Source organism: Nanorana parkeri, unplaced genomic scaffold, assembly GCF_000935625.1.
Source record: "Nanorana parkeri isolate BGI_ZX_2015 unplaced genomic scaffold, ASM93562v1 scaffold814, whole genome shotgun sequence".
In the NCBI taxonomy this organism is placed as follows: domain Eukaryota; kingdom Metazoa; phylum Chordata; class Amphibia; order Anura; family Dicroglossidae; genus Nanorana; species Nanorana parkeri.
Genome location: NW_017307082.1, coordinates 558,323 through 585,854, shown reverse-complemented (window position 1 = coordinate 585,854; position 27,532 = coordinate 558,323). Strand labels below are relative to the sequence as shown.

At 40.6% G+C, this 27,532-nt stretch overlaps 1 protein-coding gene across 1 annotated transcript in view; it reads right to left on the bottom strand.

The window, feature by feature from the left end:
• Nucleotides 1-27,532, bottom strand: part of MICU3 (mitochondrial calcium uptake family member 3) — a 131,869-nt gene that overhangs the window by 28,986 nt on the left and 75,351 nt on the right. The window contains exons 7-8 of the mRNA XM_018565115.1: nt 18,850-18,921; nt 9,367-9,405 (exon numbers count right to left, since the gene is read on the bottom strand). Coding sequence (XP_018420617.1) covers nt 9,367-9,405; nt 18,850-18,921 — 111 coding nt within the window. The remainder of the gene's footprint in view (nt 1-9,366; nt 9,406-18,849; nt 18,922-27,532) is intronic.

Here is a 27,532-nt window from a genome sequence, read left to right as displayed (position 1 = left end):
CAGAGATGATTTGAGGATCTACAGCTGAGTGATACACAAATAAGGTACATTTGTGTTAATAGTTAAGATACTTGAATGCATTTTTAAGATTTAACTCCTGAGTTTAGTGTCACTTTAAAACTGCACAACTTGACTCATTTTAACATTTAGCAGTTTGCATAAACTCACCTGTTACTAGTTGCTTTTATATTGTAATTCCACTTTCTAGTATCCTGACAAATTTGGATTTGGCAAAATCTAACTAATCTAAGTAGATTATATTTATTCCCTACGTTGTGGCATTATTCATTCAAGTATCCACTATACCCAATACGAAATGTAAAACTAAACTCCAGTCAGATAAAAAAATTCTCCTTCTGATGGGAACCCCCAATTAGCAGGTGCTTAATTGCTCATTTTGACTGGGGGTTAAGGATTAGACACAGTCATTGCAGCCTGAGGAAGAGGTCCCTAGTGGCCTTAATATGTCACTTTTTGTAGGCTAGAATAAAATGTCCTCTTTCCTGATCTGAACCCTGTGTACTGGTGATATCTTGGACTTTGACTTACAGTATGTCGTGGCAGGGCCATCTGACATTTTACCATAGCACCCTTTTATGATTAAGCCTGAATGCTGTAAGGAGTGCGTTGTGCTTGTTGGATTTAGGGACACACACACACACTGCAAGGTGATTTTATTCAGCTTACTGGAGTTTAGTTTTATACTTGTCTATCTACAACAGTCTAGCATTATCTACAGTTGACAATGGGATGTTAACACAGACACAACATTCTAAGGTCCCTGTTCATAACAGGGAGCAGATACGACTCTTCACAGGATTTTGCAGAGATAAGTCTGAGACTGTATTCTTATGTTACATTCATACATTTTAAAGCATCACACTGCAGAGCATGCTCCAGAACAGAAGAGCCCTGCTGCCCTTCCAAAGTCATGTGACAAGTTTCTTCCTTCTCCCAGTACTATTTGTATCCCATGTATTAGAATAAATGTGGCTTTGGTTGCTTTACAGTTTATGTAAGCTAATCTGGAAGCACATTTGTAAAGCACAATGTTTTGCTTTAGAAATGTGAAAGAGTATTTTTTTAAAGCTTCTTTTCAAAAATATGTTACACATGGGCTCCTTGGGAAAACTTGAGAAATGTCCTTCGGGCACAGGGATGCTACAAACGCCTATGCAACCCTACGGGAACGAGTTGGAAGGACTAATTACAAGGTCGATTAATTGGCTGTCCTAATTTAAAAAAGGGTGGAATTATACTTTAAATAATCCAAAAAGAACAAATGTGCTGAATCACAGGGCAACCAACTGCATGTCTGGTATAAGAATGTTACTAGCTGATACAGAGCTCAGCATTGCACAGCACCAATTCTTTCACATATGCTGAGTTCCCTATTAATACTAAAGTATAAAATCACAGGATTATTTTCTATGGTTTAATCTTGTATGACTCGTGTGCTATATACTGTAGAAGGCAGGTTTTGAATACAGTTTCAAAGCTTGAATTATTTTATAAACAATATAAATCCAGGTTTACAGTATGTCTTTCAAAGCCATGACTTTTGTAAGAAAAAATGCATTCTGACTAAGGGACATTCTAGAGTTAATACATACTTGTATTATTCTTATTATCTTACAAATATTATTCTGACTGTAGAAAATAAGTGCAGTCAGACCTGAGGCCTCTATCGATAGATCTGTATGGAAAAAAACCTAATGATGGACATGGAGTCCTATGAAATAGTCTTTTGTTAGATCAGATATTTCCACAGGTATCTCAAACATGAGATCCTCTATGAAGACGCATGAAAAGTCACCATTGTGTTGCATTCCCTCCCATGGAAAAGAAGGGGAAAAGCATGCGTGTTATTTAAAAAAGATTAGTGGAGCCTGGGAACGGAGGAATGTGGAAGTATGTTAAATGTGCTGGTTTCACTGTAATTCTTCTGTTAGTAATATTAGTAGTAACTGTTAACATGGGAAAAAGATGACTTCAGTAAAAATACTCCAAAACACAGATATACCTGAAAACACTCCTTAACAATGTGATAAATGTGGTTGTATATGTTTATGGTTTTGTTGTTCACAGGCATATTGATAGCTCGACGATACAGTTGAAGTGCCAAATGCAACCCTAATCCAAACCCAAAGAAACAGACTACTTTTCCTAAATACCTAAATCCACCCTAAGTGTACCTAGGTACAAAAACCCAATAAAATATAAAGCACTGAGATATTCCATTGCTTTAGGTATATTATTAAATACCCAATCATGTGCAAAGAAAATAGGAAAAACAATATTTTTACTAACACGATTGGAAGAAGAAAGTCAACAGAACCTCCCCTCATTCACCCAGCAAAGGGAAAATTCCCCTGCAAAGTAAAAAAGCCTATTTGCCGTTAGTAAATCAACCCCCTAGTGTCTTAAAGACAAAGTTCATCCAAAATATTTACATTTTAAGAACACATTATCTAGTTTAAGCTAAATTAATGTAAAAATCGTAGTGTGATTTAAGATCTCAGTGGAAAAAATACTATTTGTATGGACCCTATGCTTCTTATCTAGAAGAATTACAAATTTAATGGCCACTCCTCAGCCACATTTCTGGTTGGGAAGAGGGTTGTGGCAGCAGTGACGTAGCATGCTACCAAATGCCTCCCAATCGTTTTAAAGTAAAATAGGCACAAATAAGAATTTGTTTTGATGGTCTGCTTTAGAAGATCACATAAGTAGCCGCATCCCCAGCTATAGAAACTGACGTGCAATTGTAAATCATTTTTATGTAGAGCACTACTGGAAGCTACAGAAAAGGTTTTGTTTAGGAATACTTAAAAGGAGAACCATGAGGTGAGTGCTTTTCACTCACCTCATAGTTCTAGCCGACCTGTGACAATGACACTGTCACAGGTCGGCTCAGTAGATCGGGAAGTGAGCGAACACATACCGGCGTTCGCTCACTTCTCGATCCTGTCACGGCTCTCTGCCGTGACAGGGGAGGGACTGGATTCCCCCCTCCCCGCTCCGATCCTCCAGCGCTAACTGGCGGAACGGACGGGGAGGGGGCGGGTACAGCTGGCTCTGCCTCTAGATAGGTAGAGCCAGCTGTCACTCATGCAGCTGGGCGGATCCAGACATAATTGTCGAGACGCCGCTTCAGCTGCGGCATCTCAGTATACCGCGAGCTGCAGCTCGTGGTATACTGCGGCGCCTCAGTATATAGTGAGCTGTAGCTCGTGGTATACTGAGCCTAGGGTGACGGGAGGACGCTAGTTTGTGTCCTTTCGTTACCCTTAGGAGAACTATGGGGAAAAGACTTAACCCCATAGTTCTCCTTTAATCAAGAACTCAATTGTATTCATCTAATACTGAAATCCTTTTTTTGAGTGGACTTAGTTTCCAATATATAGCAATGTAACAATGTTACAGTGATTATAAATATTTAGCAAAATAATAACAATATGATTGTAAATTATGTTCTGGAATTAACTAACCTAAAACCAAAAAAAACATAATTTATTTGAAATTTGTAATGTGCAAGTTTGAATAGGAAAGGATTATTAAGATCAGACAAAGACCTTTAGATTGTGCCATATTGGTATACTATTTCATTGCTGAAGAGCACGGCTAAAGTCATGACTTGGACAAAGTCAATGACATCAATAAGGAGTTGCAACAAAGTGAGCTGTATGGAACAAAAGGCATTCACATTCCCACTTTGGCTTTCTGACAACGACATGATCCTATGGCACTGAACACCACTTTGTAGCTACTTACAAGCACTGGGAAAGCTGAAGTGTGCAATGAAACTGTGATCACAAAGAGGGCCATTGAATGGATAATATAAAGGATTGCTTATTGAAGAATCAGGTACATGTTTCTTTTTCTTTATTTGTAGCGAAACTAATGTGACTTTTACTGTAACATTCTCCTACTTCCAGATATCAATATTAGTCCACACATGCCAATGTGCCTATTTTTCAGTATGAGTATACCTGCTGTTTAGACTACAGTAATCCTCACTGGGTTCCTGAGGAACACAGTGAACTGGTAAATGGGAAAGAGCTGAGCTTTAAACAAAACACCAAAAGAAACTATCATGGAAAAGTATCCTAGTTCATACAGTGTCTTCTTGATTACAATTTCATTTCAACTTTGTGCCTGCTTCTGCCATAAAGTAGTCCCATGTAATTAATTCAGTGGGAATTGTCCATATTCTGATTCCAGGCCAGTGGAGCTGAATGCATTTGTCTTGGCTGATGCCCACTAGAAAAAGAGTACATCTGACGTGAACTACATACAGCAGATATCACTCAGCATTTGAGCACACACAGCAGTAAGAGCTGTACACTGCGTGACTTTTTACATGCTTTGTCTTCAATATTACTGTTCTATTAAGTTTTAAGATTCAAAAATGAGTCTCTAGAGACAGGATGAATTAGGCACTGCACTGAATCAGACTCTTTGCTTAAACTAGATCCCTAAACCCATTTACTAAAATCTCATATAAGCTTTAAAATTATTCTAATTTCACTCACTTACATTAAGAAGTAAAAAAAATAAAGATTGAACTAAAATGTAATTGTAAAATTTGCTTTCAATCATTTTAAATATGAATCTTTAATTAAACCAATACCTGGGGATATTGCCAACAAGGCCTTTGTTCAAGAAGTTCCTGCTCAGGGGTAACAACTGTCTCCAAATCCTGTCCCTGATGTACTACAAGTGGACATGCCAACAAAAACTGATCAGGCGTGATCCACCGTTGCCACTTTCAGGAAGCCGGTCCACAGCAATAATGTGCAGCCGACAGGAAGTGGCTGTAAAAGGCATGAGAAGATCAGGAGCACCGAGTTGCAAAAAAAAAAAATTAAATTTCACCCAGTTAGGGTTTAAATTTACTTTAAAGTGATATTAAAGTCAAAAGTTTTTTAAGCTATTTCAAATGCTGATTATATGACTTAAAATTAATTCTGCTTCTTAAGGTTTATAAGTTTTAGTTTCCTGCAGAATCAGCTGCTCTTCTGTGCACTGGCCCTGTTAACCTTTTTTAGGGTGCCTCCTTTCCAATGCAGGGTCATATGGAGTCATTCTTGTGTGTGCTAGTAAGTTGTGTGTGTCTCCACAAGCACACAGACACAGCAAGGCAAGACACTATCCTCCACCCTGCTCCCCTCCTCCTCCAAGCTAGTTGATGGACAGCTGCTGGAGTCTGCTCTGTCTCTTGTGATCTTGTAGTGGACAGGAGGTTCAGGGAAGCTGAGCAGAGAGAGTCGTAGTCAGCTGTTCATAAACATAATGAATGTAAGTGTTTGGGCAAAAATGTAAAGAAATACTTTGCTGGGCAATATATATTTGTTTGATCTGGATTCATTATTGAAAAAAAGTTTGAGAGTTTAATACTACTTTAACACTGTAAGATATCAGTTGTAGAATGAGTACATTGCTTTTAGTTAGTTTCCCAACTCAAAAAAAATGTATTGGAAGAAGTGCAGTAAAGCACAATTAAACAGGAAGCCGAGTTTGCATATGTAATGATCAAGTATGGCTGGCCCCATGCACATTTACAGTAGCAATCTATACACAGAACACAAGGTTTTTAAAACCTTTAAAACAGACCAAACAAATTATTTATATCAAGCTAATTTAACATGTTAAAAAAACACTGAAACCACCATAGATTGCCTTTAGATACCATTCTGGAAACTATGACAGTGCACACATATAAGTCAATAGTAATGTAAGTGCCAAATTCATAACATAAAGATTTGGGTGGGGAAAAAGGCAATAAAGAGACGTCCTAGTCTACAGATGTCATTTTGAAAGCAGGAGCACCCTGCTGTGTAAAAATAACAGGTAATTAGTGACAGTAAAAATATTGACATATCTTCATTAAATACCATTTTCAAAAACACTTAAAAGTGGACTGTAAAGAACGCTCCAGTGACAAGAGAGAAAGGAAGAAAACAACACCAACTTTTGACATCTGGGAAACAAGAACAAGTACTGGCAGGTTGGGGACATTTGCACATTTCTAGGCATAACTGTTCATTTAAGGGGTTGTTTTCCTGAAACTGAACTAGTTAAAATTCATGTACACTACATACATATAGGTGGATAAGCTCACTCTCTTTCACTCTGCAGCCCCAAATGTCAGACCTTTCTTTTTCTGGGACACCATAACATTAGTTTGCCAGAGAAAATGCATAAACTGGGGTTACCTTCGGTAAAGCAACTAATAAGATTAACTAGTGAATAGTTTTCCCATACAGAAGATCTGGCCAGTTATGTAAAGCAGAAGTTTGTGCTGCTGGGTGATCCAATCCCCGCTATAGAGCCCTTACCAGTCTATGTCTGCACCATTTATGGAGAGCTCGCACTCTGTCCTAGACAATGGGCCCCCTTCCCCTCATCCATGAACTGAAGACATAGAGAATCCAGCAAGGGTCCCTCTTTTTTCATATTTAGAAGTATGCATGTGCAGGATAATGGAACAGAATTCCTTACCCCTTGTAATTTTGTACTTAATTATAGCACCTTTTCCTGGGGATTTAAAGCACTTTTGTTGTTGTTGGGGCAGATGGTACAGCAGCAATCTTTGTCACAATTTTAGACAGGAATCAATTAACTTACTGGTATGTCTTTAGAGTGTGGGAGGAAACTGGAGTACCCCAAGGAAATACATACAACCACAGGGAGAACGTACAAACTCAATGCAGGTAGTGCCCTGATTGGGACCCAAACCAAGGACTCTAGTACTACATGGCAGAAGGGTTAACCACTAAGCCACTGGTAACTGCAATGGTATGTCTCCCAAAAAGAAAGCATTGCACTTCATTCTAAATCTTACTGTGTGGCTACCTCATATTAGCTCACTACACACCTGGCGTATTAAAACCTCCGTTGATTGCTGGTGAAGCTGATTTTTTTGCCCATTTTTAATTACCACGTTATTCTTCAAACAGAATAACATTTTATTTTGCAGTTGAAACTTCCCGGTCCTTTACTGTGATGGGCAGCCTGGCTGACCACAAATTAGACCTGGGGGACAGGAGGGAGAGAGGGCCAAGCTTGACATTTATAGGAAAAGTCGAGTTTTTAAAATAACAACTGCCTATGACTTTAAATATACTGAACATTTTGATATGCAGTTTTCACTGAAGGTAACCCCTGCTCATATTTTTCTTCACTGTATGCTAAAGGTAGCATGGAAAATAATTCTGCAATGCCTACTTTACTTTACTCTCATCCTACATCCATTATTTATAGTCAGGGTTGTAGGTCAGCCCAGACGTCCCTTTGCCTGGCTAAAGGCTCCAATCCTTCCTGAGGGATTCCAAGGCATTCCCAGGCCACCCAAGAGATATAATCCCTCTATGATACTGGGTTTGGTGAAATACAGCAAAAGTGGTAATCTTATACTAATCATGAATAGTTCTACGAGAAAGCTGGAGCAATGTGTTTTTTCCCTAATAAACAGCTAAATTGATGGTTTTAAAAACAAAATCTGAGAATTATGGGCTATTACTCAAATTTGCAAGATACTTTTTTTCAATCATTAGCTGTGCATGACTAGTAATATCGCTTTTAAGAGCCAAGATTTCACCAAACTGCTAATTCTAATATATACATGTAATACCTATATGTATCGTTATATATGTACACTGCACAGTTACATTCCATCTTTACATATGCATGCTGTGCTTAGGAGCACTGCACAATATGGTGGCTACTTTAAAACACACACAGGGACCAGGGGGAACAAAAGTAGCCGTCCTCCAAAAGGAAGGACAGTGTCAGCACCAATTCAGAGATGATTTGAGAATCTACAGCTGAGTGAGAGGTAAAGTATTTGAATGCATTGGTAAGATTTAACTCCTGAGTTTAGTGTCACTTAAATGGGAAATCTAACATTTTACAGTTGTCACCAAAACAAAAAGTGGGGTAAAATTTTCTCATGGATACATCTGTTTCCGATGACAACTGTGTAAGAGGGGAATTCCACTCACTTCCTTTTGCGTGTCCAGAACAGGAAGTAGAACTCTCCCCTATGGTAAACAGCAAAAACTAAAAATGTTAAACCTTACTCTTTTAAAAACAAATTAATGTTAAGCTGCTCGTTTAGTGAATTATATACACTGTAATCAGTCTTTAATTTTAAAATTTTATTTTATACTGAAATATTCTCCAAATTTGAAAAAATCAGTATAGGCTTCAAACTTGCACAATCAAATTTATATTTGGTAGTTTCTAACAACATGGTTATTCACAAAAGTGTGAAGAGTTTGGAGAAGGCAGGAGAAGTGAACAATCTAGGCCAAAATAGCTGATTTGGAACCATTCTCCAATTCATCTCACTTTCCAGTTCAGCTATGTTGTCCTAGATTGTTCACTTCTCCTGCCTTCTCCAAACTCTTCACCCTTTTGTGACTAACCCTGCAAGTGTTTATGTAGTAATATTTCATAATCACTGAATCATAGTCCAAGTCTAGCAATCATATGTTATCATTTTGCCTCCGTTTTTGTCTGTTATAAAACAAATCTTATTAACCCTTGCACGCATTGCAAGGGTTACCTGCTCCTTTTCGTCTAGGTACTAAACCTTGGAGCCAGCTTGCTCTTAGACCGGTCCTTCCAGCCTTGCTCACCCTATGCTGCAGCGGTCTAAGAATCCTCGAGTCATCACTTACAATACACTTCAAGGGTTAACAAAAAATGTGCCCAGAGTTCTTCTTCAAGCAAAGGAAAAATAGTTCTCTTGCAAATAACAAATCAGGTTTCCCCTTACAACACAAAGCAATGCTTCTGACTGGTTGCTTCTGGCATCAACTTTTGCTAACAGCAGTTTTTTTAGATCAGTTGATTCTTACAGTACTCATAGACATTTACCAACTGTTGCCTGGTCCAGTTAATACCTGGATCAGTTATGCTCATTGGTAATGAGTATAGCTGAGAAGGAGGAGAATCAATAGTCCTGGACAATAACCTTTGTTACCTGGAGATTACACTGGCACATCTGATCTCTATGGGTATCTTTAATCCTGGAAATTAATGCTTTTGAAATATACTGGTAACACATTGATATAAACTGGTGACAAATGCCAATCAGCTTACAGGTTTCGTTTTCTAAATGGCACTCAAAGAATGAGACCTGGAATCTGACTGGCTGCTGAGTAACTTTTAATAAATCAGTGACTTTGTCCTATGCTAAAATAACTGCCCGATTACATGTGGGAACATAGACATGTCATCGATAACAATCATGATCTAGAAGGTGATGTTATCAACACAGCACTAGGCTTTTTAGTAGACAGTGTCAGCTTTCACGACTAAAGCGTGTATAGAGCACGTTAAAGCACATGTACATACACCGTTAGTTGTTGCAAGGTATCCATAAAGTTGTAGACGCTTACATACACCAACAAGGCCCAAGTGAAGTGTCACATTTCAGAGTCAAGCCGTGAGCAGCCGGATGAAAGGAAAGAAGACAAACAGAATAGGTTAAGGCATGCACATCTTTCACTATTTACTGACAACACAAAACAGACACATGCAGTACAGTTTACAACATGATTGAAAAGTAATTCCCTAGAAAGGGCTGGATTTACCAGAAATTTCTTATGCATTTTTCGGCAATCAAAGAGTGTCAATATCATAGCATATAAATATAGAAACAACCATAACATAGAAATCACTAAAACATGAATTCAAAGGTGTAGACATTTCTGTGCCTTGAGTGAAGGCTTGGTATCAGAGACCCCTCTTGCAAACACTTCAGGCCATGTACCCATTTTAGTCAAGTTGCAGCACATTTTACCACACATGGTACTTTTGTATGTTATCATTTTTATACAGAAGTGTGGAACTATGTCAAAATATAAAAAGAACAAGGTAAAAATCTAAAATTAAGTTTACATTAATTACATTTACACAATATTTCCAAGGTAAATACTGAAAAGTATGTTTACATCAAAACCCAACTAAGGAACAGGCACCCTTCGCCATCAGGATAGCTTCAATCCTCCTTGGAATGTTGTTGTACAAGTCCTGAACTGCGTGTAGTGGGAGACTGTAGCATTCTAAGAAAGCTTCCATTTTTTGGAAGGACAAGAGAAGTTTAGATTTGGTGATTGTGGAGGCCATGGAAGGCATTTGAATTCATTGTAGTGTTCCTGAAGCTACTCTTCAATGTGCTTTGCAGTGAGTATAGTATAATAGACTCGGGTCACTACAGATAGGTGAGTGAGGAGATACATAATGGGCTCGATTAATGTATATGTAAGTTTTTTCAACATGTAAATGAAAGCAAAAACCCATAATACTGCATCAAATAGCTATCATTCATTTAACTACCTCCGGGCCGGCCGTAGTAAAAAAACGGCCGGCCAGGAGCTCTCTTGATCTGAGCGGGCGTCTTTAGACGTCCGCTCAGACACGCCCCCCGGCGGCGCGCGCAAGCGGGAAGTGGCCGCAATTTAAAAACGGGCAGCGATGCCCGTTAATATACATGCGATCCGCCGGCTGTAGAGCCGGCCGATCGCATGTATGGTGTGCGGGTCGGGTGTGTCCCCCCCCCTCCGCGGTCCCCCCTTTAAATGGTATAAAATTCATTTCAGTACAGCGTTGCATGACGGAATAAACGTCAGTCAAAGTATCGCAGCGCTGAATACTGAAAAATGGCTTGGCCAGGAAGGGGGTCTAAACACCTGGTCTTGAAGTGGTTAAGCATGTTAGATTTTTATTGAAAGAAATAGGAAGGAATCATTACACAACTGTCAATCATTAATACGTTTCGTGGGTCATGTATCAGTACGCAGACTGAGATCTATACAGCTATCATCCATTTAAAAGAAACCTGTACTAAAAGAAATAAGAAAAACTGTGGCTGACAACTGTCTGGCTCTTGGCAGCAGCATACCTCCTCTGCACTCCATTCAATCGGCCAAGTACAGACTGAGCACTTCCAGGTCTGTGCATCACAGGGAAGATGGCTATCCTGAAAGTGAATTTGGGTATCCCAGGCTCCTACAGGACCCTGGGCTGCCACAGACACTCTCAGCATACAGAAGTGATTGCACGGCTTTTCAGCCATCCGAATCACCTCTATTGCAGAGCCCAAAGCCTGAACTCTAAAATATGTAAATCCTGATCCTGCCACACCATAACACTTACAGCAGCGAAAAACCTAAAGTGTATCTAAACACCCACCAAAAAAGATTAAAACTGCATTAGAGTCCCTTTTCTTAAGCTTTTCCTCCATAATTTTTACCTGGTAACCCAGCCAGCAACACAGATCCTGTCCTAAGGTGACAACACTCACATTGTCTTGTATCTTGTATCTATGGAGGAGCAGCCTTGTCATCTTAGGACAGGACTACAGAACAATTCCCCTTTCTTTAAGGGTCATGACACAGAGGCTCCCATTGCTGACCTTCTAATAATGATAGTTTATTTCTTATTGGCATTTATATTGCGCCAACAATTTACACATCACTTTACATAGTGCACATTCACATCAGTCCTTGCCCTCAAGGAGCTTACAAGTGTAACGGGCCAATTAACCTTTCAGCTTGGAGTGCAGGAGGAAACCAGAGTACCCGGAGGAAACCCACTCAAGCACAGGGAGAACATGCAAACTGCTTGCAGATAGTGACCTGGCTGGGATTTGAACCAGGGACCCTCAGTGCTGCAACTACGTCACTGTGTTGTCTGATTGCTAATCCTTTGGTTTCAATACTCTCAATCACTAACCCAGCATAAGAATGTTAAGTAAGAGAGGTCAAAGTAAATTGAAATATCCTTATACATGTTCAAATACTCCTGCATACATGTTATGGATTGGTGATTCAACATACTGAAGCCAGAAGCTGAGCAATTTGTGTATCATTCAGCTGTAGATCCTCCAATCATCTCTGAATTCATGCTGACACTGTCCTTCCTTTTGGAGGGTGGCTACTTTTGTTTCCCATGATCCCCGTGTGTGTTGTAAAGTAGTCATCGCTCCAAGCTTACTCCTGTGATGGACTACAAACTCAATACAACATACTAAACAAAACGTGAGATTGTAGTCTATCACGGGAGCAAGCTTGAAATGGTGGCTACATTACAGCACACACAGGTGTCCCTGGTTAGCTGGCTCCGCCCAGCTGTCAGAAGCAGGCTGTCGGCCGGCCGCTCGGCCAGCTTCGGCTTTCAGCACGGCTCAGCGCTCGACTGAGCTGCTCGGCCGTGAACCGAAGGGGTCCTGGGGCCGAAGCCAGCCGAAGGATCGGTCGAAGCTACGGCCAGATCCTTCGGCAGCTTTGTGAATAGACCCCCTGTGTCAGCATGAATTCAAAGATGCTTTGAGGATCTACAGCTGAGTGATACACAAATAAGATACATTTTTATTAATAGTTGAGGTACTTGAATGCATTTTTAAGATTTAATTCCTGAGTTTAAAGAATAGTTAGAAAAGATCTCACATATTCGGACAATAATGGCATTTCATGGCATTTCATCCTCGTCTCATATAATGTCATAAAAGCTCCTCTTCCCAGGGATTCACATGAAACACGAGAAAAGTTGTTTTTCCTCTGGTGTGAAGGAAGGTGATGTTGTTGACCGTTTGCTGCTTAACATGGGCACAACTGTATCGCTAGCAGTTAATAAGCACCAGCTAATTGCTGTACTGCTCAGATGGTTCACAACATTAGCACATGCTGGGTGGTCGCAAATAGCAGGCTTGGCTGCAATCCACTTGCCAAATGTGCTTGTATAGGCTGGACCTCTGTGATGTATTTGACAGATTTTTATGTATGAAGGTTACACGTTTCTTTCTTCCTTTATCTAGATATCTACTCAAACTATCTATCTAGTTATACTATATTTGAAAGTGCAAGCTCACTGACAGTCTACAAGTACAAAGGTAGCTATTGTTTCAAGTTTAAAATTCAGGATTTTCCTGAAAATGTCAACTGCTCCAGTCCAACTGCAAAATGTGAACAAGGTGCTCCTAATGGGATTTACTAAAGGCAATAGGCGGTTCACTTTGCAAGGACATTTTCACTTTGCAAGGGATTTTCCTTAGCTTTGAAATCTCCCTTTGCAAAAAATACCCAATCACATGCAAGAAAAAAAAAAGTATGTTTGCTTGCACATGGTTGGGAGATGGAAGTCAGCAGAGCTTCACCACATTCACTAAACTAAGGAAAACTTTCCTTGCAAAATGAACAGCCTATTTACCTTAAATCAACCCCACTTTCTTTTGCAAAAGGGGTAATCCACTGTGAGTTCATCGGTTGTTTTATTACACGTTTTTCTGAATAAATGGTATTTCACTTAGAGTTGGCGCTCTGTGTTGTTCTATTCTTGTTTGCATGTATAACGGGAATCCCCGATCCTTGTGAGGAGCAGCCCCTAAGAGTGAAGTAATCTGTCATGGCTGAAGGATAGCAGAGGCTCCATTAGCGCTGAGATCAAGAATTTATATGTTGTTGACTATGGTGTGAACATAGCCTGATGGCTTGTTCACACCATCTCTGGACCAGATCTGGGTGTGTTTCTGTATATGCAGTACATTTTTGATGCGTTCCGGTGGGTTTGATTACATGCATTTTGGTGCGTTCCAGACCAGAAAAAATAGTACATGCAGCATTTTTCCCCCTGCAACGGAACTGATTGCACCAACAGAGCCCAGAAATACCACAGAAATACATTGGGATGCATTTCAGGTGCGGACAAAAAAATGCTCTGGTCCGGAGATGGTGTGAACAAGCCCTGACAGGAGACAGTGGAACCCCCCTGTGACTGCAGTGATAGCAGTGCAGACGTGGGAACTCCTGGGAAAGAAACAAAAAACTATTAGGTGATTTAAGGTAGGGGTCGACTGATATCATTTTTTTCAGAACCCATACCAATTATGGGCCACCTTTTAGGCCGATAACCGATATCAGGTGCCGATATTCTGTTTACATCCGGCTGTGGATTCTTGTGCCGCTGGCAAGAATCAGCAGCCGGCAGCTGAATGTAAACAGCAGGCAGTGGGTGGGAGCAATAGCCAGCCTGCAATTGGCTATTTCAAATTGCAAACTGGCCACTGCAGGGGAGTAGACCTGAAAGAGATCCTTCTCTAGCACATCCACTTTTCTGCCGCCCAGGCAGTGGGCGGGTGCAAAAGCCAGCCTGCTACTGGCTATTTTTAATAGCAGGCTGGCTATTGCACCACAGAGAGTGGTGTTTTGTAGTCCTGTTCTGGGGTGACAACACTGCTCTTCTCTAGGACAGCACTGCAGAACACCACTTTCTCTCCCCTTCTCCATAACATGGAATAAGGTGTTGTGTAGTCCTCAGAGATTGCTGGGACAATATACTGGGTAATGATGCAGCACAGGAAGTTTGGCTACAGCTACACAAGATTTCTGGCAAGATCAACAGGTATATTGAACAGATATATCAAAACTTTCAAAGGTATTTTCAATAAACCAAAATGTTTAAAATGTTTCTGCTCTAAAAGAGAAGTAAAGCCAAACCTTTTTTTGGCTTTTCTTCTCTTTTGGGTACCAAAGTCAGCATATAGTAGCTACTGGCCGCTATATGCTCACAGTGCAGTGTCAGCATCCACCCAGCTGCCAGCTGTGCCCACTCCCTCTGCTGTCTGTCCCACCAAAGAGCGCTGGAGGAACAGAGAAGTGAGGGGGGAATCCCTGCGACGAGTAGTGACTGATAGTCACCGTCTTCTGCAGGGAGAAGCCATGAGCTGAGTGATCAGCAATTATGTGATCGGTCAGCTCTTGGTATAGAGTCACAGTTGCAGTGTCCCACGCCACCTCTAAATATTTGGAAGAATATATTTTACTCTCTTAAGGCCCCGTTCACATTGAGCGATTTATCGCGCGGTAATTCCCGCGATATCGCGGCTATTTACTGCGCGATATCGCTCTTCAATGCTTTGCAATGGGGCAAAGGGTCCTGCTGTCGCGGGTCGTGTGTCGCTACAGCAGGACCCTTTTTGGAGCGGATTTTGGCGCGATTCCAGCTTGCTCAATGCAAGCATTTGCGCGATATCACGCAACAAACGCGCGATTTGCGAATTGCGCAGTGTGAATGGGGCCTAATACTTCTCCTTTAATCAGTGATCCCCCTGAAGGGAAAGGGCAGTTCAGGAGTAGAATATATTGTACCATCTGGAGTCATTTTAGAGAGCTAATACTTTAAATTTGTGTAATCGGATACTGAGACTGGAATGAGATAGATGCTTAGTATAATTAAAAGGCCCTTTCCCCCATATAACTGACATTCAGTGTTTGTTCTAGGTAAATAAAAAGTATCTTTTCTCACAGGGTTTTTGCCACTGTAGAAAACAGCTGGAGCATAAATGCTAATCTCTTCTGAGATAAGACATCTGTCCCAATGTGAATTAAACAATGTTCTAGAAGAACAATAGATGACAAAGGGAGCCCGTGTACTGCAGACAGTTTATTTTGAAGCTGCTTGAATAAAGTATCCACGTAATAATCACTGTGATGACGTACTCAGGAAAAGACAAAAACTGTATGCAAGATAAATCTTTCTGCTGGATTGTATTCGACAAGAACAGATATAAACAGTGGCATGCCGACACATGTTCAAGCCTTTACACTAAACTGCAAGTATAATAGACTTTTCTTTTGCTTCTGTGTGCTGGTTACTGCAAAACCAAATTAGATGACAAAGGTACAGCAACCCAGCTAACTCTAAAAGAGGCAAGTGTGTTTCCCCCCACATTTTTATGGTTTAATGAGGTACTTTTTCTCAGCCCCACAGCAAACATTTCAAAGAAAACATGTAAATATTAATATATGGCACAATCATACATACAGTACATGCCAACCCTTCTCCTCTGTTTTTCCTTAGTGCCTGTTCATAGCTCTGGTTAGACCCTAAAATGCCTAAAAGCTTTATTGTTTTTTTCAGTGGTAAATTATTTATTTATATAGCAACAACAATTTACTCAGCACTTTACATATTGTACATTCACATCACTCCTTGCTCTCAAGGACTTACATGTTAGGTCCTTATCTCACATGCATACATACACATACTGGAGCCAATTAAGAAAGGAGTCAATTAACCTACCAGAACCTGGAGTACCCTGAGGAAGCCCACACAATCACAGGGAGAACATGTAAACTCTATGCAGGTAGTGTCCTGGTTAGGATTCGAACTGAAGACCCTAGTGCTACAAGACAGGAGTGATACTAAACACTAGAGGATCTATTTAGAAACAAATTGCATGACGTATTTGTCCAGCAAGACCGCAGGTACATTTGTTCTGTGCAAAGTAACCAGCTTTTTTGAGAATTGGGTAAAACGAATGTGCTATGGAGGAACCGACTGCTTCCCGTAAGGACAGGATGGACACATTTAGACAGACATGTGGAAATCAAGAATGGAAAAAAAACACCAAAAACTAATAACGTTCTTAGTGTATTTTCCCTTCTGGTCAAATTCCCTTTAATAAGTTAATTGATTACGAACAAAGTTAATTGGGAAAATACCACAATATGGACACTAGACAGAGCTGAGGAACATATGAAATAAATACATGTTAGTAAAGAGATTCAATAACACAACTCAAGAGAATGTTGGAGAGAATGAACATATCAATGTAAACATTGCTATCCCTGTTGTAGCAATGGTTGCATTTATATGCTCATTTCCTCCAGCGGTCTCTAGAATTGTAATTGAATCTTGTTCCTAACATGTATTTTTTACCTATGATTCTCAACTCTGCTGCTAGTGGCCATAATACAGTATTTTCTTTATGAACTTATTGAAGATCATTCAACCAGAAGAGAAAATACAGAAAGAACATTCTTTTTGCCCAATTCTAACAACAGCTGGTTAACTCGCACAGAACAGATGTACCTGCAGTTTTGCTTGATAGATAACCTATACAAGTGTTTTTATAAATAGACCTCTTTGCTACTGTGCTGTTTTAATCCATGCTTTTTTGTGCTGCATTATTTTTAAAGTCAACCTACTCACTGCATTTTAGGAATGGTATAATCAAGAACAGAAAGGAGAACATGCACTATACATGCTTTTTGTTTGTGTTTGCAGCGCCCTGGTTCACACCTAGGCGTATTGCATACGCGCGTCTGCCGCGCGGTTTTTTTTACCGCGATCCGCGGTAAAAAAATTGCGCGACAAACGCGCGTTTCCAAGGGCTACTTGGCTGTATCCCAATGGAAACGCGCAACAAAAACGGCCCAAAGTAGTACATGTACCTTTTCAGGCGTGGACCTTTTTGTAGCGCGTTAGGGACGGGCTGAAATACCCCAAGGTGTGAACCAGACCCATTGAATACAATGGGATTTAGATGTTTGAGCGTTTTGTAGCGCGTTCGTCGAGCGTAGAGCGCGCTACAAAACGTTCAGGTGTGAACGAGGGCTAAAGAAAATGCAGGATTTACGCTCATGAATAAATACAGAAAATCTACGTTGCAAGTATGAAATACCTTGTATAGTGCCAGCACTAGGAGCTAATCAGATGTGCTTCACTGTGCATGTGATCACAAGGAACACACTAACAGGAGCATAAGGGCTGTTGATGCTCCTTTACTTCCAATTACAGGCTGGGGACAAGCAGGAGACCTAGATTACCTGTCACCAACCTGGCTCTCCTGTGTGGCAGAGCTGTGGACTGGACAGACAGAAATACAAATACCTTGGCAGGTTAAACAGCTCCCATATGTATTTCTGTACATTTACTTGTTTGCTAAATGTAGAGTTCCACTTTAAAGGATCAGGTTACTTTTAGTGGCCTTATCCTTTTCTGCTCCCTTTTCCTCCCTCAGAACATTTGCAAAAGATCATACTTACCTGAAACCCCCTCCTCCAAGATCTCCACTGTGCGGCCTGCCCATCTCTGCACAGACTCTCTCCTGAAATCTTCTAACTTCTGCACTGGGGTACACACATATAACTGCTACAGCCTCAATTCATTGAAAGGTCCACCCACATCCTACTGAAAGGTTTTATCTACTTAATAAGAATCCATCAATATGCTTGAATGAAGCTCTAACTAGTCCACCCCCTTGACTCGACTTCACATATGCTCCCCCATTGTATAGTTTCTCCATTGTTATGGCAAATACCCAGTATTTCCAAGTATGGAAGAACATGCAATCTCCTCCAATGATGTAGTGCTTCAGCCGAAGCAGCCAATTCTCAGGCCAAAACACTGTCATCTGATGAAGAGGAGGACCGGGAACTTACACAAGTGTTAAATCCAAGGACAACGAAGTAGTGGGGTAGTGTGGCGAAGGTTACTATAAGTGGATTGGGGAGGATGGGCTAGTAAGAAACTGTCATTTTGCTCATTCCAGCAAAAGGGACAGAGTCTCTTTAAGAGAACTGAGGCTGCGCACATGCATTCTAGAGCTATGCAGACTTTAAAAACGTACGGGAAGGAGGCAGTGTGGCTCCAGTGAGAACTTTCGTTGGGTAACATGTAAGATCGATTCAAGTGCTGGAGATGGGTGGCAGGAAAATATCTATTCAAATGCACATATTTCAGCCCACAACGTGAATAGGCCCTTGGACTCTCTCATGTGTTTTTTAATCTGGCAGTGTTATGTAACTGCTGCAGAGTTTGTGTTCTCTTTTGCAGCCCTTGCTGCTGCACCGTAGTCACAAGTGTTTGCAATTACACAGCGAAAATAGCTTACTGTTAACCACCCGCTTTTTTGCTTTCTCTGCAGTAATTGGGATTTGCTGCACAAATATCATATTATTTCATTTTCCCTGAACACCAATCACTGCATAATCATGAGGCACCCCCTCAATTATGTCTGAAGTGGCATCAAAAGTGCAATGTGAAATACTTTACCAATTGTGCACACTTCTCTTCTTCTCCTTTACGTTCCTTCTTTTCATTTTTCTTTCTGAAAATTTCTTGTAACTAAAAAAAAAAAAAGATTTCTGCATTAAATATTTGCAAGCTCCTTCAAAACTATTCATGTTCTAAGGTTACCGTATATACAAAGTGTATCTGTATTTCCACAGAGACAGTGACATTTATACAACCTTCCTCAATAGGGGCTACATTTCAAAGTGAGCCTTCAAGTTTCTTGCTGACAAACAAACTTTGCAAACATGATTGCAGCTTACAACTTATATTCAATTTGTTCACAACATATTTAGCTTAGCCATGGTATTGCAGGAGCTGAAATCTTTTACAATAAGTGTCATGTGAAATGTACTGCAGATGCTATATACATTCTAAATACTACTGCTTAATGAAATACTCTACCCCTTGCATTGTTAACAGTCTGTGTAAGCAAACACAACATTCTTCATTAAAATTATGATAAAGTCAAGTTATTTTAAATGCTGATTCAATCACTTGCAATGGATGCTGCTCCTTCAACTGTGATAGTTTTAGCTTTAGAATCAGCTAGTCCCCTGAGCGCTGGCCCTGATATCTTATTTTAGGGTGGCTCATTTCCCCTGCACAGTCCTATGGAGCAACCCTTGTGTGCTAGTAAAGTGCGTGTGTCTCCACAAACACGCGGACACAGCAAGGCCATACACTTCCTTGCTCAATGCTCCCTACTCCTCTATTCTCCTCCTTCAAGCTAGTAGATGAACAACTGCTGGAAAATGTACTGTCATTTGTACTCAGCAGGATGTTTAGGGCATTGGAGCTGAGAGAATTGGAGCCAACTTTTCTGAAACATGATGACTGCAAGTGCTTGGAATTTTTTTTTAAAGAAATACTTTAATGGGGAATGTATATTTATTTGATCTGGATTCAATATTGAAAAAAGGTTTGTGAGGTTAATACTTCTTTACCTCACAATCCCAAAATAAAAATAATAGGTTATATTTCAAAAGGGAATTGGTTCATTAGAAAATTTTACTGCACTGTGACATTCAACTAAGTTCCCCATCAGTAACTCTGGAGGTTCCACAACAAGTGAGCGGATGAATAGCAATAGGTAGATAAGGATTCTGGGATGTCCAGAATGTACAACTGTAATTTGTTGCCACAGAAATGTAAATGTTGCTTTTGCTTGCATGCCTGGCTATTATATGTGTATAACAATTTTTAAGGAAAGATGGCTTCATGTGTCTCTTTCTTATTACAATCTGTAACTTTTGTAAGCAAATATTAACCTAGCCTGCCCAAGCACACATATAGAGATATAGCACATTAGATGCCATCACCTCTTCTGTGGGGGGAACACAGTGGCCAACATAGCAGGTCCATATTACTTCTCGTCATCAGTCGGGTCACCATCTGCTCCTACTGAAGCTCACAATGGCCAATATTATTCTTGTAGCAAAAATCCTCTGTTGCTTGTGGCAGAGTTAAAGAGGAAGGGAAGAGCCCTCCATTATGTAGTGCGTGGTTGTCAGACAAATGCTTACTTGGCCATAAAACTGGTTGTGCCGTGTCTAGTATACACATTGTATTTTCTTAGTTTTGGATAGAGTAAGGAAGAGATAAAACCCCTGTCAAGTTTTTACTGCTCTCCACTGGGCTCTGTTAAAGATATTTATCCTTACTTCCTGTCCTGCTGAGAATGCTTTGCCACACAGGAAAGGAAGTTAACTCTTTAACAGTAACACAATTTTTTTCTATCTTGCTGTCTGGTAAAACCGTTGTCAGCAGAACAGGAAGTAAAGGGACATCTCTAGTGGAGCCCAGGACAGCAGTAAAAGCCTAGCAGTAGTTATAATACTTCCCAACTATATCCACAACTAGAAAGGAAACGTTTTGGCTTGACATACACTTTAGTCTCCTCGTAAAAACTCATGGAATGTGCAATAGAGGAATCTAAGCTTCTGCTATTTCTCTGACTAAGCTATCTCTGGACTATGCTTACATTACTGGTGACAACGGTATTTTCCTAGCTTTTCATACTGCAAACAATGAAATAAACATATCTGTAGTACCACAGCAAAAGAACAGAACAACATTTACAATTATAGTAATTTAGGAATATTAGCAAAAACATTTTATGTATTAAGTGTTTTTATCTGGACATCTTTTTGAGACTTTCAATTGGAAAACATTTAGTCATAAAAGTCTAAGGTGTGAAAATACACATATCATGACAGAATTAAAGTGACACTAAACTCAAGAGTGAAATCTTAAAAATGCATTCAAGTGCCTTACCTATTAACAAAAATGTATCTTATTTGTATATCACTCGGTTGTGGATCCTCAAATCATCTCTGAATTGGTGCTGACACTGTTCTTCCTTATGGAGTGTGGCTACTTTTCTTCCCCATGGTCCCCTGTGTGTGTTGTAAAGTAGCCACCAGTCCAAGCTCACTCCCGTGATGGACAATAATTTAAATACAAACTGAAAAACTTTGCGCCTTAGGCCGTGAAAGATCTCGACAATATTGTCGAGATCTACCCTGTTGCTTGTTCTCTTGAGGCAGAGCCAGCTGTGCCCGCCCCCTCCCCATCCATCCCTCCAATCAGCGTTATTAATATGAGTTGCCCCACTCAATATTCCGCCGCTTACGGCCATATTGAGTGGGACAACTCAGATAAATAACGTGCTGGATTAGTGTGACCCTAGTTTATTTTAATACTTTACTGCTGTGTAGTATGTGTGTAGGGAAACGCCGCGGGTAGCGCACGTACAGTAAAGCCTTTCTCGACCACACCTCTTGCTTCTAACTAAACCGGAAGTCAGATCATTGGAGATCTCGAGGAGTTGGAGTTTTTCGACAGAACACCGGTATGTGATCGCTTGGTTCTTAATCAATAGAGCCAATTGGTGACATCTTCAGTGTCACACGTCGGCTCTAATTAAGGGGATGAGTGTTTTTCCTTCCCATTATTCTCCTTTAATAGTTAGGGTACTTGAATGCATTTTTAAGATTTAACATCTGAGTTTACTGTCACTTTAAGTGGTCAACTGGACAAACTGCTGATCTACAAATTTACTTATTTCTACCACAGTGGATTATACTAGGGGTGCGGAAATTAACGATTAATCCGTCGATTAATTGTTAATTTCTTTGATCGATCAAAATAATTTTGATCGATCACCTCTCCGCCGGCTTCCGTCGGAGATCCGGTGACGTCACGGACATCGACGTCACCGGACTCCCCCCCCCTCCCCGAGTGGCTCTGTCGGCTAACAAAGGGAAGGGGGGAGGAGTCGGGTGATGTAGTTGTCCGTGATGGGTAACGAAGGGAAGGACTGAGGAGTCCGTTGACGTCGATGTCTGTGACGTCACCGGACTCCTCCCCTTCCCTTCTTTACCTCAGCTGCGAGGACCCAGCAGCAGCCCCCTGATACAGAGACCCGCCTCGATGTTCCCGGCTGCTGTCCCCCCACGCTGGTATGTTTTTTTACAGCACCCTGCTCAAGCTATAGAACATGGAATAGAATATAGCGGAAACTGACTATATTCTATTCCATGTTCTATAATGTCATTGTACTACTAGGAAACTACAAGTCGGCAGTTCAGCTGCGACTTGTAGTTCCCTGTATGATAGAAGCCTGTTTTAATTACTGTCCTCATGAAAGTACTAGTAATACAAAGTCATTATAGAAACATTGAATAGAATATAGTTGAGTTCAAAAGTTACTGTACTATAATGGCATTGTATTTTCATGAGGAAAGTAATTAAAATAGCCTTATATCATACAGGGAACTACAAGTCCCAGCATGCACTCACCGCCCTTGTACAACTCTCACATATCACGCAGGGAACTACTGCAGGGGGCTTGCATGCTGGAACTTGTAGTTCCCTGCGTGATTTATGTGGGGGACGGTGTACAAAGACCATAAGGGCATGCTGGGACATGTAGTTCCCTGGGTGATGTGGAGAGGTGTACAGGGGCAATGAAGGCATGCTGGTTGTAGTTGAACTGCAAGTCCCAGCATGCCTTCATTCTTATATCCCAGGGTCGCAGGCACTGGTGTTCTGCTACTTGGGGGTTGGGGGAAGTCTCCTGGTTCATGAGTGCATCGGATGTGAAAACCAAAGAGAGAAACAAGAGGGCGCAAAACTAGGTCAGCTGACTGCCTGGACCGAACATATCAGGGAAGGTGACAGGAACAATAAATATATATGTATAATGTACTTACTTATGTGGGTCTGGGAACCAGATGTGAACCGGCCTGTGAGGAGGATCAGGATGTCCAGAATGTATGTTGAATGGCGGCTGATATATTGCCTGAGGCTGCCGCCATTCAACATACATTCTGGACATCCTGATCCTCCTCACAGGCCGGTTCACATCTGGTTCCCAGACCCACATAAGTAAGTACATTATACATATATATTTATTGTTCCTGTCACCTTCCCTGATATGTTCGGTCCAGGCAGTCAGCTGACCTAGTTTTGCGCCCTCTTGTTGTTCTAACAAGGCTGGTTAGACCCCACAGAGCCCTGCTACCCTGGTGAGGCCCCCTCAAAGCTCTGGTGAGACCCCCCTCTGTATGTGCGTTATAATTAATCGAAATTAGTCGATTAATCGATAAAAAAAAATTTGATTAATCGAACTGGAAAATTGTAATCATTACCAGCCCTAGATTATACAGATATCTAATTAGGATGAGATACCTTATTTACTACCCCTGTTTTGTAATTATAATAGATGTAATAAATCCCAAGTGACCTCTTCTTTATATATTGCTGGTTGTACTCTGGGACTAAACTCTCGCTGTATGACAATGTGCAAAGTAAATGTGACTTCTGACTTCCTGTCAGCTGTATTGCAGTTTGTCCTCATCAATAGTCTACTCTGTAAGAACCTGTGTTAATCTAGGGAAACAGCCCACTAAGAACCAGCAACTCTCAAATATCACCTCTATACACCGTGCCATTTGTCTGCATTGGAGACACCAAGCATACCTACAGATCCCTTTTCATACTGTCAGCACAATTCAATTAAATGATTAAGATTTTCTGTGCTTGTAAGACTCCTGTCCTGGTGCTATACATATCATTACCTAACTGATTCCCAGGCATTGTGTGGGGACACATGTATATGTGTGACAAGTGCTAGACACTAGAGTCCTGCAGTTGGTTGTGTACATGAAAAATACTGACAATGTGGACAAGGTAGGAAAGATAAAGTTGCCATAGAGCAACACTGTGCACCAGTTTGGGATTTAGGGCTATTTACTCAGCATTCAAAGCTTGCTCATGGTAATTTATAACATGGGGTAGTGTCTAGTAATTTCATATAACATACAAGCAGTTCTTAACAGTCACTCTCAAAGGCAGTACTTAACAGTGACAACAGTCACTAAGGGGTATGCAGAGCTCCGTTATACTACCCTAGGGTAAGCACACCATGGTCTGCATTGTACAGCTCATTCATAAAATATGGGTCTTGATTTGAAGCCTGTGGTACCCCACAGAGTTTTCCTTGCTTATTGCAGCACTGAGAGCTCCATAATCTGGAGGAGAGCCAGTTATGTGACTTTGACGGGTAACTTGACAAGGCTTTCCTCCTGCTTTTTTTATACTCTATCATTCAGAAGAGTAGCGCTCTGCTGGCTTTGGAGAGCTTAGCACATTTCTAAAGCAAATATTTATGCTTTATAAATGCTGGTATGTTCATACCGCTGTTATATAAATTGACCCCCTAAGTCTCCTTAAACAACCAGCAACTCTCTAACATGGCAGACTGTTATACAGCTACATGGCTGGACTATGGTTTAAAAGAAAGTTGTATAGAGGGCTGCAAGTACAAGTCTACAGAAACAGACAAGCACAAGTCTCTACTGTAATGTTATTTCCCTTCTCCAAGCCTTGTGATGTTTTACTGGTACATGCTAATGAACCAGATTCATAAATAAGCAAAATTACAGTGCCCTGATGTGTAGATACTTCTCAGCAATAAATGCATGTTAGATGTTCCACTTCAGCAAGTTTTGCTTATTTAATGTGTTCCCTCATCCCCAATGCAAAATGCAGCAAAGAATAATAGTTTTTAAAAAAAGCTGTAGGATGAAAAAGCTAATACATATACTTACCTTTCCACTGGCTTCCGTACTATAGGGGTGATATCACACTCCTTGAGACAAGACTTAGGGGAATGCAGAGTAGTCCATATCTCCCAAAATGACACCACAGCAGAGTGCAAGGTGCATTTTCTTGTGCGATTTAGGCTACTCAGTATTCCCCAGGATCTTGCTGAAAGGTGCAATACTTAACCCTCGCCTAGGTGGCGCAGGAAGAAGCCAAGGTAAAGATAGGTATATTTAATAGTTTTTTTCCTATGGGCAGGCCATCATTATAATGAGGCAGTGTGAGGTGGTTGTCTAGAACTCGTACCTGCGACGCTCTATGTAACTTTCTGCCCAGCTCGCTGACGTCAACGGCTGCCAGGAGCTGAGCGGGATGCTTTAAGTACTGAAGTATAAAGTGAGCTGAAGTTCAAAATTAAAACAAATTATGTGCAGAGAGTTTTAACAAACAGAGCCTCCCTTTTCAATAATTGGATGTGTGAAATGAACACACTTCATCTATTAAACACATTAGTACACCAAGCCCTATAGATTTATATAGAAACACGTATTTTGTAGATCTTTGAAAGGGAGGAGTGGAGTGTATGACAATTTACTTGCACTTTAAAAAAGCGTCCCACAGAGGTTTCGAACCAGTGGTTTCCTTAAAAACGAAACTTCTTATTCATTCTGGAATGCTGGGCAATGCTTATGCTTAATTATTGGATTAGGAGTGGAACTGATGGCACCAGATTATCAAATTTATATTTTAAATGTAATAAATTGCAGCTGACTAGTTGTTAGATATTGTATCTGAATTATGTATTTTTTTTCCCTTTATTTTCATTTGGTGCTCCTGCCAGTAACACATCTTCTGTTCTAGAATGACTAAAGGGAAAAAAAGAAAACCCCCTCCACATAATTTCCTTTACATTGAAGGGGTGTTCTGTAGTTCACAGAGAGGAACTGGGCATGGGTATTGATATTGTTTGAGATAACACTGAAGAGTGCACAGGACAACATTGGATTTGTGGCAAGACCAACAGATATATAACAGATATATCAAAACAAGTTCAATTGTATATTTAACAGACCAAAAAGGGGCACAGGAGCAAAAAAGAGAAGATCGTTGCTAGAGTGCACATACACTTTAAATATTTATAATAAACCAATACATTAGTAAAACATGTGGGATTAGATGTCAAACAGCTGCAATATAGCTATCTGCACCCAGTTTAGACTTACTGAGCCTTTTGCTGTCACCTTTACAGTGATGACGCCTATAGGGATGTATACAGAAAAAACAGCGGCTACGTCTGAGTGAAACTAAATTGGCTACATCTAGATCACGCAACAGTGACCTAAACACTATTACTGATGCCTGTGTGTAATACAAGAACTTTAAAGAGCCGAGATAAAGACAGGTAATCACAACCTGAACAATTCTGAACCAAAGCCACAGACATGGAAGATGACATGAAAAAAAATACTTGCTGGTAGTTAATGAACTCTGCTAAAGAAAAATAAAAGGATCATTTGTTAGGGACTGATGGATAGTGACTACTGTGAGGAATGTGAAAAAGAAACTTTCCTGATGCTTTCATAAGAGATTGCAATTTGGAGAGAGGTTCCTAAAACCATCACTTGACAAAGTATGAGCTGATAGAATTCCAGAAGTGTGCGTTATGTATCACAAGAAATGTAGGAGCAAGAAAAGCGTGCTAAACCAACAACCAGCTTTCTTCAGGTCGTTTTCAGGTTACAGCCAACAACGCCCCATTCTGTGCTAGCATGCATTCACTTCATTCCCAGCAGTATATTCACTTCCAGGGGGAATAAAGTGTAGTATTTAAACCTGAGAACTCAAACGGCTCTGATTTAAAAGGAACAGTCCAAAGTGTTTCTATTACAGAATAGGCAGGTTTGCTACATTAATCTGGCAACTGTGACTGTTATCATGCTAAGCCTCTTGTGTGTATATTTTAAAGTATAACTTTGTTTTCACATGTGCTGTGTGGCCCATGGGAATCTGCCAAAATAGTGCCCATGTATAGGACTTTGGGGGAGCTCATTTAAAGGATATCGTTAGGTAAAGTTAAATCAATGGCCTAAAACAAGTATACAGATAAGTTTACTTTGTCTGACTCTACAAAAGAGCACTGGGAATTTACTCTAAAACTGAAACCTAACCTAGGCTGGATTCACACTATGAATTGTAAAAATCCATGCATTTCTATTAAGCATTATAGAATGCATGTTTGCAATGTTAATGCACAATAAAAAAACTATGTTGGCCATATGTAATGCTGCAACACCATTTCTAAAGGCACCAAACGCTACAGTGACATTCCTGTAGTGTGTTTTCCATGATGCAAAGATATAGCCAGGCTTCATTAAAGGAGAACTATGAGGTGAGTGATTTTACCTCAGCCTCATAGTTCGAGCCAACGTGTGACAATGAACACATGCCGTTGCTCGCTCACTTCTCGATCTTGTCCCTGCAGAGAACTGTGACTGTCACGGCTCCCTGCAGGGATTTCCCACCTCCCCTCTCGGATCCTCCAGCGCTGACTGGA